At 36.5% G+C, this 13,575-nt stretch overlaps 1 protein-coding gene across 5 annotated transcripts in view; it reads right to left on the minus strand.

The window, feature by feature from the left end:
- Positions 1-468: 468 nt before the first annotated feature.
- Positions 469-13,575, minus strand: part of CUL2 (cullin 2) — a 56,852-nt gene continuing 43,745 nt past the window's right edge. For 4 of the 5 annotated variants that reach the window (XM_054189773.1, XM_054189770.1, XM_054189772.1 and 1 more), the window contains 3 exons: positions 11,759-11,860; positions 10,905-11,021; positions 469-5,933 (listed from right to left, as the gene is read on the minus strand). In XM_054189773.1, the coding sequence (XP_054045748.1) occupies positions 5,802-5,933; positions 10,905-11,021; positions 11,759-11,860 (351 nt within the window). In that variant the 3' untranslated portion in view covers positions 469-5,801. The remainder of the gene's footprint in view (positions 5,934-10,904; positions 11,022-11,758; positions 11,861-13,575) is intronic. The other variant, XM_054189774.1, reaches the window with a different exon arrangement.

Here is a 13,575-nt window from a genome sequence, read left to right on the forward strand (position 1 = left end):
ACCCACTGTGGGGAAGGGAGAGAGAATTTCACCTGGAATCACTGAGACGAGGTTACAGGTGAGATTCACATGACTCATTTTCCTGACTTCAGATGGCAGTCAGGCAGAACGTATGTTCACATCCAAAAAGGCAGTTCTGAAAGCCTGATTTCCAAGTCTGAGTCCCCAGATGGTGAGACGGCCCCTAAACTTAAATGTTCACATACTAATTCATTACCGGTAACTAGATTACTAGCTATCATTAGAGTTTATTATGGACATCAACAAACACAGTGGCTGAATTTTGCATACACAATTCTGGCCACCGCTGCTTTCCTTCTGCCCCGAGAAGCAGATGGCTCATCTTCAGTGTACCACCCCCACTGCTTGCAACCCACGGCCCCAGCTCCCACAGGAACACCTTCATGACTAAGCTACAGGTCCCTTGTCCCAATAAATGTTTTTTAGTCCTTTGAATATTGCAATGAAAAAATACACAAAAAGCCCTGGGAAGCAGGTAAGAGTTTCAGGAGTTTCATATTCTTTTTTAATCTCTCAAACTCAAGTCCCGATGACCATGAAGCTGGTGGCTGGAAAGACGAAAGGAAAATGGACACATGCGTAAGGTTTTTAAAACAGATCAAGCACATCTTATGAAACTGAAATTGTTCAATACAATGTGAAAAACTACCCAAGAAGTGTCACACTTTTTATCCTATATACCTAGTAAGTTACAGATGATATAACCAACACTAAAAGACAGGCAACGATGACCTGTCAAGTTTCAAAACTGTCCTCAAACCACTCTTCTTTAATAACTGTTGGCAACTGCAGTGCTACCATGCACAGCTCCTGGAAAAAAGTCTGACATACATCAGAACCACCAGCTTCCACCAAAAGGTGATAACTACAGTGCTTACCAAACAATGATTATGCTAAGAACAAGGCCACTTTCAGATGAAAACACGCCTAACAATCTCCTTATGTATCCACTGCTGCTGTAAACAGTAATATACCAAACACTGGGCTGGATAAGAGTCAGACTGACTCGCTATACAGACATTGGGAAGTGTTTCATCCATCCTATTTTACTTTCTGTAGTCCCAAAATACATGATTTTCTGTTCCTGGTATGTAACACCACATCAGGGAAGATTAGGAGAGCAGTATTTATAGAAACACCACCGTATGATTTTATTTATCTCAGTGGAAGAGCGGATGGAAGGACACATAAAGTTAGTACAGCCCTCCTCAGTATAAAAGACCAGAGGAGATTTCTGGCTAGTCCAGAAGCTTTAGAAAGAGTTCATATACAGCAAGCTCCATCAGTGTCTCAAGTACAAAGTTTTTACTTGATATTGTAATAGACTAGTAATGCACACACCCATTACCTTCCCCAGCTGAGCAGGAGGAACTTATGACAGTGTTAATGCAAGCTGTTCAGGGCTCCAGTCAAAGCAACCAACCAAGAGGGCTTTTCAGTTCTGCTTAAATCACCGTTGATAGCTTTCAGTCACAAGGGTCCCAGAGAGGGTGTAGAAATTAATAGAGGAAGTAATTCCCTAAACTACTAGAACTGTTTTAGAAGCTACTAACAATACCTTTTGACTTGCTTCATAATACTTCTCGGGCATAGGAGAGTCCTTGACTTCTCAGCTACACATGCAGGACTGGACTCACTGGGGAGATTAAGGGAGCTTTCAAGTCTTCCTGCTGCTTCCTGGGACAGCTGATGGGAGCAGCACCAACATGTGGCTATGACAAATGCACTGCTGCTTTGAATACTCCAGCACACTTCTTCCTCAAACACACGACAGGTAATCATCAATACTGAACTCAATAGTAATCCTGTCATTAACATATGCATGTTTAAACCATTCAAAGATAAAGAATGCAAAAATACAACTCCAACACTTCTAAAATGGAGGCCAACTGACCAGCCCCCTCATCTTCCTCATTCCTTTTGCTGGTTTTAATTTTCTTTCCTTATTGATGCAATTGCAAATTCCACAGAACCGAGAGACAACATGAAACGCACATCCAAGCTAACACGTCCAGATACTATCATATTTGCTCACCTTCCCTCTTTAAATCCACACACACACACTTGCATTTAGCAGAGTCTTGCGTTGTTTTAAAATTATTATACCCAAACAATGTTTTGGCCTTTCCTCTTCTTTTGCCTGGAAACTTGCAAAAACTCTATTGTTATCAGCTAGGAAGCACAGCACAATTTACCATAAGCAAGTAAGGATAACTTCAAATTTGTAATATGAGAAAACACTCAGTGCAAGAACAACTGTTTCTGGAGAATGTATTTTCATAGATTGTAATACCTTAGATTAATTAACTCTACGTACTTAGCGTATTTGTAAAGCATAGACAGTTCTAACATATTTGCTCTAGAGTACAAATAATTTATTCTGCTCAAGAATCAATACTATGTTGTAAGATTTGCTTTTAAAATTATCCTTAAAAAACTAAAATTTTTTAAGGATAAGAAATGGCCTTCTAAACAGATGAAAGATATCAGCTTACAAAATGTATTTATCCTTTGACCAATTTCTGTACTCTGCTCCTTATTTGGAAAAGTGATGTACTTACTGAAAAATTTCTTAAAAAGTAACGATACTCCCTGTTTTGAAAACTGTTTTCTCATGTTGTGGTGATTTAAGTACCTTTCATAGCTCCAGCAGCCCTGTATGTATGAACACACTGAAATAGAGGTACACGTTTTTCTTTCCTAGAGTACGATAATCAATCTGAAGACAAATTAAAACATCATAGAAATAACATTTTCAATTGGCATAGGAATTATCTATAACACTCAGTACTAGAGGTAAAATGCATTTTGGTATTAGAAATGCATGAGATGTATGAAATCATTAGGTTTCCAGACTCAGCTGTTCGGCTCCCAATAAACTAGCAGGTCATACATGTTAACAGGGTTATAATAAACACAAAAATCTGTACAATTATACCAGTTCCTTTTAGTGAACAATTAAAAGAACAAGGCATTTTTGGACGTCTTCTCTTTTCATGATTTGCCCCTCCTGTTAACACAGCACTTTGTATTGTGAAATGACACTTGCCAGATGTATTGAGCTGCCAGGCTGTAGCACTACACTATACGCTGCACCACTGTGTGCCAGCGATGACTTCAGTGACCTAACCCAGCTACACAGGGATGAATCTTTGCACCACTTTTTTCCTTAGGGGGAAGGTGTGAGTTACAAAGTAGAATTCAAAATGTTTCCCAGCTACAGCCATGTTTCCCAAGAGGCACTGAAAAGACTGAGTTTGTGTATAATTATGAAAGACATTGTCTGGGGGTGCCAACCGTGCTGAAATATATGAATGTTTTTAACTCACTAAACATGTCTCAACTCAGCAGCATGCTTATCTAAAAAACAAAATACTACTTTTGATGTTTTAGGTATGCAAAAATTCAGAGATAAGGTAATGCTAAAACCTTACACGTTTGGGCTAGAGCAGTAAAGTTTTTGTTTCATCTATGAAGTAATTCTGAAAATAAATTTGTTAAGGCTTTTTCAAACTCAGTCTTAAAATTTTGCTACTGCAATCTATATTTAAATAAAGCTTTTATTAACCCTTTTATGAAGAAACAAGCTTAAAATCTTTTGACTCATACACAAGTTACAAGATAAAACACATTTGTTTCCAGAAGCTTTGGTGTCACTGTTAGTTTGTTTTCTGGAGAAAGGATCTGATGATTCAATGTTCAGGCAATATTTTTTCTGTCGTGTCATAAAATATTCCTCTATTCTATTTTTTTTGTCATAAGAAGTAATGAATTACTTTTTATAAAGCACAGAAACGTTTCACACTGAAATAGATTAAAAGTCACTCCAGTCAAAATCTATGCTAATGTGTCTCCTGTTTACTACACTTAGTGACACTATAAGCACCTGTGCTGTCTCCTAACATGCATATACAACTCCAAACTACCAGTTTAGACAAGAACTTATGGCACCATATTACGATCAGTTAAAAAAATCCACTTCTTGAAGACATAAATCCATTTTTAAAAAAATCTAGATCTTAGTGTAGTGGGACAAAACACCATAAATATGGAAGAAGTGCTTAGTGCCCTTCATTGTTTATTGCCCTTTATTCACTCTCAGCAAAATCCACATAAGGAAAACTTATTACCACTCCTTGATGCATTTCCTAGTTAACTATAGAAAGTTTACTATACCCTCCAGATGACATATGAACGTGATGCCACTTAAGAAATAAGAGACAGTAACAATCTGAGAGTCGGAGAGAAACCTTTCATACAGTGAAGAACTAGAAAAACAAAAAAGAAGGAAAAAGTTCCCCTTAAAGGCTTTTTTTTTCCTTTAAAATTAATTCTTGATCTGTGGACTTTTAGTAGGTGATGAAATATCACACAATCTAAAAAAATATTGCAAAGAATATATATCTACATATATATATTTTATATGCACACAAATAAAATTTGGCAAAAATAGAACATTTAAAGTTAACTTAATATTTATCCTGTCAATGATAATAGCAGGCGTGGCCATAAGGAAGCTCTTTTCTGCAGCAGGTATTCAGTGTTCACACCCTTAATGCTCCTAAACTCCAACTATTTCCAGCGGTAGAATTAGTACCTTTTAAAATTATACTTTGCTTATGTGAGAGTGAACAGTCACCATGCCATCCCTGATAAACAACGCAGGACATGTAATAGCCCATGGATTTCTTGTCCCACCCAAACAGCTAGAAATCTAATTGGGGCAGAAGAAAACAAAATACGATAAATACAACCATATGAGTTAGGAGGGAAAACAGGAAAAAACCAGTATGGGCGTATGTGGAAACAAACATAGGTACCTATCCATGTAGAGTTTCTACCCAATGCATTAGTGAAACAACATTTTTCAATTACTAGTCTGCTACATTCTTTCCCATTAATAGGGTGGTTTCACAAGCCACTGAACTGTATCTTTGACGTTCATTATATTCATTTCTAACTCTTTGTGAACTACACTACTTGAATCCCCTCAAATGTCTATTTATTTTCTCTTGTAACATATTCCTACAGTGTGAGATTAGCAGACACAGAGTAGGCCTTCAGGCACTAAGAATGTAAATTAGCCTAATCTCAAGAAAACAAGATGTGCACTTAACCATAAATATTTTTTTTATAGTCACATCAAACATAACATACCTGGTATTCAGTTTCATATAAATTTATCCTAACATCAGATTTACTTCTGAGGTTATCCAAAACCCAAACACAAAACATTATTTTTAGTCTTCTAGGTCTGAATAATATTTACAGACATTAATGCTATATCCATTTCTACAATCATTCGAGACACATTATATAACTTTATTTTTTTATTTGACAAGCAGCAGTATCATGTTCGTCATTTTTTTTACATTTTAATGTAGATACAATTATTAGGTTATCTGTCATATTACAATATTTAGGTTTTTTTATTTTTTTACTTTGTCTTAAGATACATTAAAAAACATCAACTGCAAACGTGAAAGGGGAGGAAAAAAAAAAAAAAAAGCATGGTACCCAACCAATTTTCCACATTTCAGCAATACTTCACTCATTCTTTTAGTAAAGTTTTAAGAAATGTCATAATGACATGAGCTTGAAATATCTATAGGCATTTTCATTGACGCTCATGACATGGCACTGGTGATGTTGTAAACAGCAGAAAAACAGGGGCTGCCAAGTGACCAATTATGGAGGCACAGGCCTGCCTCTTCCCACAGGAACACACCAAACAGTGACAGCAATGATCTCCTTACGACCATACCTGCAGGGCAGCAACATCATGCTACATAGCTGTACTCGTCTGCAGAGGCCTGGCTTCGCTCTATGTACTGTTTGTCTATCAGAACTTCAATACACTTCTTAATCATGCTGATACTTGGGTTAAACCTAGCTCTTGATTGGCTAATTACCTGCAAAAGAAAGACATGGGTTTTGTGTTATTTTTATTTACAACAGTTATAAAAGCTATAGAAATATTCACTAAGGGCTTTAAGGCAAATTCAGTATATTTTTCTTTTAAAGACAGGATGAAATAAACCCGGAATAGTTCATTTATAACAATGAACAAAGCATCTCTATACATTAGTGTCAGGACACTTAAACTGACTGCTCTGCTCATTGGTTAGTTTGCCTACACGTTAACCAGATCTTTTCAGTCCTCTTGCTTGCTTAATTTGCCACGGTACAAAATATTCAGGTTAAAAATTAATCTAACATTAACACATTTCTTCACTTTACTATTGTCACAGTTTAAGCAAAGTGAGAATTTTGTAAAACGCTATGTGCCTTTCCATGCTGGCTCTGCTAACTGACTTCTCTTCCTAGACTAGGTCCCTTTTACTTCTCTTTATGTACTTCCATTGTTCTGGAACGATTCATTTATGGACTCCCAAATTTTGTTTGACTTACATCAGTCTTACTTGGAAATTAAATGCCTGAAGAATGCGTTAAGCTTAGTTTTAATAATACTTTATACTATTCTGAATGGTTAAATTTCCCTTGATTGTATTTTTCAAAACTACCTCTAAAGTTGAATACAACTTCCTTTGAATCCATCACCACTTTTGTTATCATAAAAAAATAGAGAAGACAATTTAATAAAGATTTGTGAAACCTATTCTTTATAGCATTAAAAAGACATGTTTAGAAGGCATGTAAACAGGTACATAGCAAATTACAAAAACATCGGATTGTAATGTTATAAGACTTTATTCATTCTTGAATACCACAGTTTAGATATATTAAAAATGCAACCTATCTTCAGAGATTCTACTGCACTAGACAATCAAATTTTCAAGAAAAACATAACACTTTTTCTTTCAGAAAATTTATTGAAAAGCCCTAGCTGACACTTCATCACAAAAGACAGAGCCCAAGTAGTAATGATTTTGTAAAGTTATACTACTTTATTGCTGTTGCAACAAGATGTGAGCTGAATTTGTTGTGTTTTGTCTAAATTCCAGCCCATGTAGTGCTGTACACCTGGTCCTGGAAGGCACCTGAACTGCTCAGCTGCCCAGAAGATGTAAATGCAGCCCCTCTACCACTGACCTCCTCTCCTATACAATTTGAGACAATTGGGATGAACCTCTCTTTCTTCAGTCACTGTAGACAGCCCTATGATTTGGCAAGCTCCATCTGGCTATGCTGGAACTTTGTAATACATACACTAAAAAATTATTTATTGTAAAAACATAGATATGCATTGTGGAAGAAACCGGAGCTGTAGGCAAAACTTTAGACGTCTCTTAATGGTTCTCAGTTTTGCTCATTCTCATGTAGAAAAGAGGATGAAACGGTGTGTAGTAACAGAATACACGTATCTATTAACTTCAAAACTTTTTCACATTTTACTCTTGTGGCCAACCTGCAGCAAAGAAAATGACTATTACTTTCTCCTCTCCACTTCCTAGCAATGGCAAGCGAGGCAAACAAAAGATCTTCCTGCCCAAGTTTCACAATGTATTTTGCCTGTAGTTTCTCATGTGTTCTCTAAAGAAAGTGGCTTTTATTTCAGCTGGATTTCCTGTTTTCTTTACAACTTTTCATGGCTGGCTTTGTCCCAGCTCTAGAGCTTGCTGGAGCCCTCTGTGAGCCAAGAGAGCTCACCAGGTAGAACTCACACAGCAAAGCAAACAAAAAGCTCAAAAGAGCGAGTTTTGTTGGGCTGGCAGCCAAGGGTCTGGTATGTTCCACAGCAGTACAAATGAGAAGGAACTTGGTGCTAACGAGCTAATAGATCTGCTCAGATTTCACCTAACTTCAGCCCTACACTCAAACTGATTGTCATCATCCTACTTCATATATTTACTTAGGACAGAAAGAACAAAAGATAGAATTTTGTATTGGTAGGGTTTTTTTGTTTGTTTTTCAAAGATAATACAAATAAGAAGGATGGATAGAAATACCTGATGATGGTCAGAATAAAAAAATTTTCTGGGAATGACCGCATTGACCTTTATCCCTCCACTACTCCCACTGACCGTATTCATTTTAAGGGAAAAGTTACCTTGTCCTGCAAGCGACTGCAGCATGGAGCTATGAGGGCATATCTAACACAATCTATCTAACAACTCAGCAAAGACCTCATGCTGACATATACAGGTCTAGCAAGGGCCTTGAGTATTTTCCTGGACGCCTCACCCTAAATGAACTGTGTGGTGCTGTACTCTAACTGCTAGAATCAGAACTAACTACATTAAGGCTAAGAGTCTTTCAATGTAGGTATATAAGCATCATGATAAAAGTAACAAGAACTATGTATATACGTCACCATAATAAGTAACAATATCAGAAACTAATGTTTTAAGAAATAAAAAGCCCTGTGACAGTAAATCAAGTCTTACTACAAGATTAGCAGGGGAAAAAAAAGGAAGCTGAATAGCCAAGAAGTTAGTTATGCATACTCCAGAAGTTTAATAGAAGTGATGGTTATTCATTTTTTAATAAAGGTCAGTCTAGCGAGAAAGCTGAGCATGTTCAACTCACAACCACCTGTCAATTTGGCCTTATTCATGCAACACAAAGCAAAACAAGTTACAGAGATCAATGCAGACATAACTAGGTAAAATTTTGACTTAACATGAGATTTTCATATTTGTGTTTAAGCATTAAGTATACAATTTGCTGTAAAACCTGGCAACTTCTGAAGTGCCTAAGAATATGTCTATATCATAGACTACAGAGAAGACACCTAACATTTTAAAGAATCAGGCTTAGGTAACAGTAACAGTTTAGCTGAGGCAGCGTGGAGATTGGCACAAATTAATTTGGAGTGCAAAAAAGAAGGAAAAATTAACCCTACTGGATTTTGGACTGCTTCACTGCTTTTATTGCTTGAGGTTTCACAAGTGCTCAATTAAGGCTATATGACATCCTTACACTATACTGCAGCATAAATATCAATGAATATCAACATAAGCCTAGCCTTCAGTTTTAAATGCTCTAATCCACCTAGGAGATAAGTAGTATTCAAAACCAAGAACTAAAGACTAAATGATAAATCATATGATTTTCAAAAGTGTCATAAATTTAGTTAAAAGTTAAGGTAAAAAAACCAACACAGGGAGATGTGGCTGGTGACAGATAAATGGAGCAGCAACTTTACTCTCTACTTAGTTTTTAATCGAGTAACAATCAAAATATTCACCTTTCTTGCAAAACGTGAAAAAATACCTGATGTTAATAGACTGTACTATTCTGCAAGAGTACTGCCATAGCAAAGTGCAGCAGAGGCACGTCAGTTAGTCCCTTCTGAGTTAAACAAAGGAAGAAGCAACCAGAAAGGATTTTTTGTTTCTAAAACATAAAAATTTGTAATCTATTCCATCCTTATAAACTGGTCTCAAGCAAAGTACATTTTGAAAACTTTTTCTAAGAATTTGAGAGTAGGCAGAAAAATGTATTTTCAAAGATGAAACAGGGCTTGCCTACCATTTTCTAGTTTCAACTGTAAATTCTTACAGGATTTCATTGTAATTGATCTCATCAATGCTTATAAATATCTAAAGGGTGGGTGTCCACAAGATGGGGCCAGACTCTTTTCAGTGCTGCCCAGCAACAGGACAAGGGGCAACGGGCACAAGCTGGAACACAGGAAATTCCATCTCAACATGAGGAAAAACTTCTTTACTTTGAGGGTGACAGAGCCCTGCAACAGGCTGCCCAGAGAGGCTGTGGAGTCTCCTTCTCGGGAGATATTCAAAACCCGCCTGGATGCGTCCTGTCCAACCTGTTCTAGGCGACCCTGCTATGGCAGGGGGGTTGGACTAGATGATCTCTGAAGATCCCTTCCAGTCCCTGCCATTCCATTGCATGGATGATTTAAGTAACAGGAAACAAAATAACCAAAGATTTTGAGAAGTAATCAGGACCTACACTGCCTCATCTTTTGGACACTCAAATACGCTTTCAGAGTATTTGTGTACAAGCAGTATTTCAATACTCAAAACCTTGACGATGTCTCACATTGCAAGTTCTGGGCTTACAAGCTCTCTGATTATTTTTTTTAGGAAATAAAAATTAAACAATGGGTGTGGTAAATGGTTTCCTCCATTACCGCAAGACAGAAAAAAATATGGCAGATCTCAAAAGGACTGAATGCCTCTCCACCTCCATGCTCAAAATGGTCCAATAAAGCAGGAATCGTTATTCCTTCTCCCACCTGTCCACTCTGAGGCTATCCGGCAAGGCTCAGGAGACACAAGAGTGAATTAGACTGAAGAATGAATGCCTTGGAAGGCTAAAACTAAAACTGAGAATTGGTTGGTAGGATTGGGTTGGAATAAGGCAGGCAACTAGCACAGATGGGAAAACGGGAGAAAACCAAAAGAAATAGCGCTTCCTTCCCAGCCAGTCTGTGACAGTTCACAGATCATTAATCTAGAATCTAAAAAATTCTAGACAACTGTAGCTCTCAACAGAAAAGGGAGAGTAAGAAGTACATGCCTACATACCCAGACAACTTCTAAAATTTAAGCCATGGATTAGAATAAAATCCAACTTTACAATTAGAGCTCAAAATTGGCTGGGTGCTTCTGTAGAAATTTCATACCTAGAATATCGATACTCAGGTTTTCAATTGAACCTATAGCTCTGGCAATGATTCTTACAGGATACGACACGTGTCAGCATAGAGACAGCCAACAGGAAAGAGCAAGGACAGAGGCACCGAATGCTTTAGCGCTAAGACACATTTACAAGACTGAGGGATCACAGCTAGTGCTCCAGTACTGCAGTTCAAAGTAGACTCCAATGAAATTCTCACTAATTTCACTGAAGTCTGTTAGTTTTGACATAGGAGAGTTTCATGGCCAGATGTTTTGCCCAAATATCCTAAAGATTTTCATCAAATCATGCTTAGGAAGAGGACTTTATCTTACCTCCTGAATAAGAGCATTATGTCGCAACACTTTACGTGCTTTCATGATACGGACTATAGCAGCTTGAAGATACATTTTTCTGTCTTCATCTACAGCACTTCTGGTCTGCTCCATCTCCTGCAACATGGGAAGAATAATAATGCTTACAATATAGTAAGATCAATAAACACTGCATAAAGGTATCTTGAATCTATACTTTTTACTGTATTAAAATTTGTCAATTAATACATCTAGGTGAAGTTCAATTCCAGGCAAAGTACATCCGTAAATCAAGAATACCAAGTTTCATGAAAGTCAGCAGGAAGGTAGAAGAGAGACATCCAAACCAGAGATTTTGCTAGGGAGAAAGGCAGGCAGAATTTACTGCAACGTGTTGAGTTTAGCAGCACATACATCTCTTGTACAAAATCCCATGTGTTAGGAGATACAGAGGGAACACAGATTATCAACACTGGAGTTAATTTCAGTTGACGAAGGACACAAAATCATAGGAAAACAGAATTGATTGGTTCTGCTGTTCCTGGAATAAGTTGCTTTTATTGAAACACCACCAACAAAAAAGTCATTAGATAAAACAAGGTAAATATCAACCCCATTTGGTACAAGAGGAATAGTTCTTGTTTATCTTTTTCTTCTTTTTTTTCTTATTCCCTATTCCATCTTCTCCTGCATATATTTTTAGTACAAAAAAACCTGCAGTGCTTAATCTTTAAACGTAAACAATTTTGCTATGATGGTGTAAATCTTACACAGGGACTCTTATATCTGCTTACACCAAACTAATACAATAAATTTGATTTTAGAAAAATAAGCTTACTAAGCTGTTCAAGCTAGAAACACCAAAGAATACTTGCCTGTGGCGTGTCTTTCTGCATTGATGTAGTAATTTTAAATTTTGTTCGTTTACTGCTGAAGTTCATATTTAATGAAAATGTAGACTCTGCCTCTACATCTTCCTGCAATAAAGAATCTTTTTAAAAAATCAGAATTGGAAACAGAAAATAACAATTTACTTCAAAAAATCTCAAGTTAGAGGCTTGCATACATACAAATAATTTCAGCAGATTTGTAGTTGGAAATTCTAAAATGCCACTTGAACCAGGTCAATTTTTTAAGCTACAGTTTAACTAATCTAGAAATCAGCTCTATTTTAGAAAACGCTATAAAGAACTCTGACATACATGAATATTGTTAACAAATCAATATGATTAAAGCAATTTCTGTTCTAATACTTCAACAGCTTTTCTTAGTTGCAAACACTGGCCATTTAAACTCATTTTCTCCCTGCAAAGAAAGTAGGATTTGCATTTATTTATGGCAGAATCTCCAGAGAGCGCACTGCTGCTTTCACAACTATTACTAATGTTGCCTTCCAGAACTCAAGGAAAAACATCTAAGCATTTTGTTATGTTATAGCAGAAACAGTTGACAAACTGCAACTTTTACAGTTCCACATCTATCTATATGTTTCTAATTTTTTTCCTATCAGAGTCTCCATTCTTTTCTACACGCAAAAGTCCATTTCTTTCAATAAATAGTAACTAATCCCTGCAGTTCAAACACTTTTACATTCAACTAACAGGGTGACCTGACCAATCTTCGCGGTTTCCAGGCAAAAAAGTACAAGTATTACCAATTTCCATCAGAATAAAGTTACTGGGCTTCTTAGACTTTGGAACTTTGCCAAACCATGGTTGGCTCAGGTTCAAATACTTCAGTAAACACAGTCAATACTTATCTAAATATATACTCAAAACAATATTAATACCAACTTTATATTATGCAACAAATATTATTTGTTGTAATATTTTATAGTATCCAGGCACAGTATAGAAAATTTAACATAGAAGGGCAAATATCAAGAGTTTTACAAAAATATAAGCTAAGATTAAACTTTAGCGTTATTCTGCCTACATGGTTGAGTATAAACCAAAATAAATTGTGTGCTATGCATGAACTCAAAAAGCATGATTCTAATGAACCAATAAAGATTTTGACAAAAGTTTCTTTTTCTCCTTCCTCTGTCAAAAAAGAACAAACAAACAAAAGCAAACTACAACATTTAATACATTGTAATTCTCTGTGTGGCTCAGATACAGGTAAAGAGAAGTTAAGTGTATTTAATGTCACTGCTTAAGCCACTAAAGTTCACTGGCTTACTCATAAGTAAGCTGATAGACTGTCTACAGATCTGCTTTCACATTGCTGGATGGAGTGCAAAGAAAACAGAATTAGCAGAGATGTCTGAATATAATAGCCTGGAAGTTAAAGGACCAGAAAATGCAGTGGTAAACATTAAAAGGTAAAAGGGTTGGAAAGCTTATCGTTCACTCTGTAATAACATATGCTTAAAGAAACTGGGCAAACCTTATACAACAGACATAAATAAACGTAAACCCTTTAAATAATGGGCAACTTTAAGATTATGAAAAATCTCGCTGTTTTCTGTAATAGCTGCCAGTGTTGTATTTCACCCATGGTTTAACAGGAATCTTCCCAGCCACTGTTCCAACCTGAGCTATTTCTAGATATTGGAAGCATGTCCTATGCTTCAGACAAGCATCAGATCTTCCTTGTGAACTCACTTTCCATTTTCTAATATTTTCCTGGCTTAAAAAAAAAGCAGCTATCAGAGCAGCTTTGGATTTCTTCTCATAAGTGAAGTGAACAG

This window comes from Rissa tridactyla, chromosome 2 (assembly GCF_028500815.1).
Source record: "Rissa tridactyla isolate bRisTri1 chromosome 2, bRisTri1.patW.cur.20221130, whole genome shotgun sequence".
Lineage (NCBI taxonomy): Eukaryota > Metazoa > Chordata > Aves > Charadriiformes > Laridae > Rissa > Rissa tridactyla.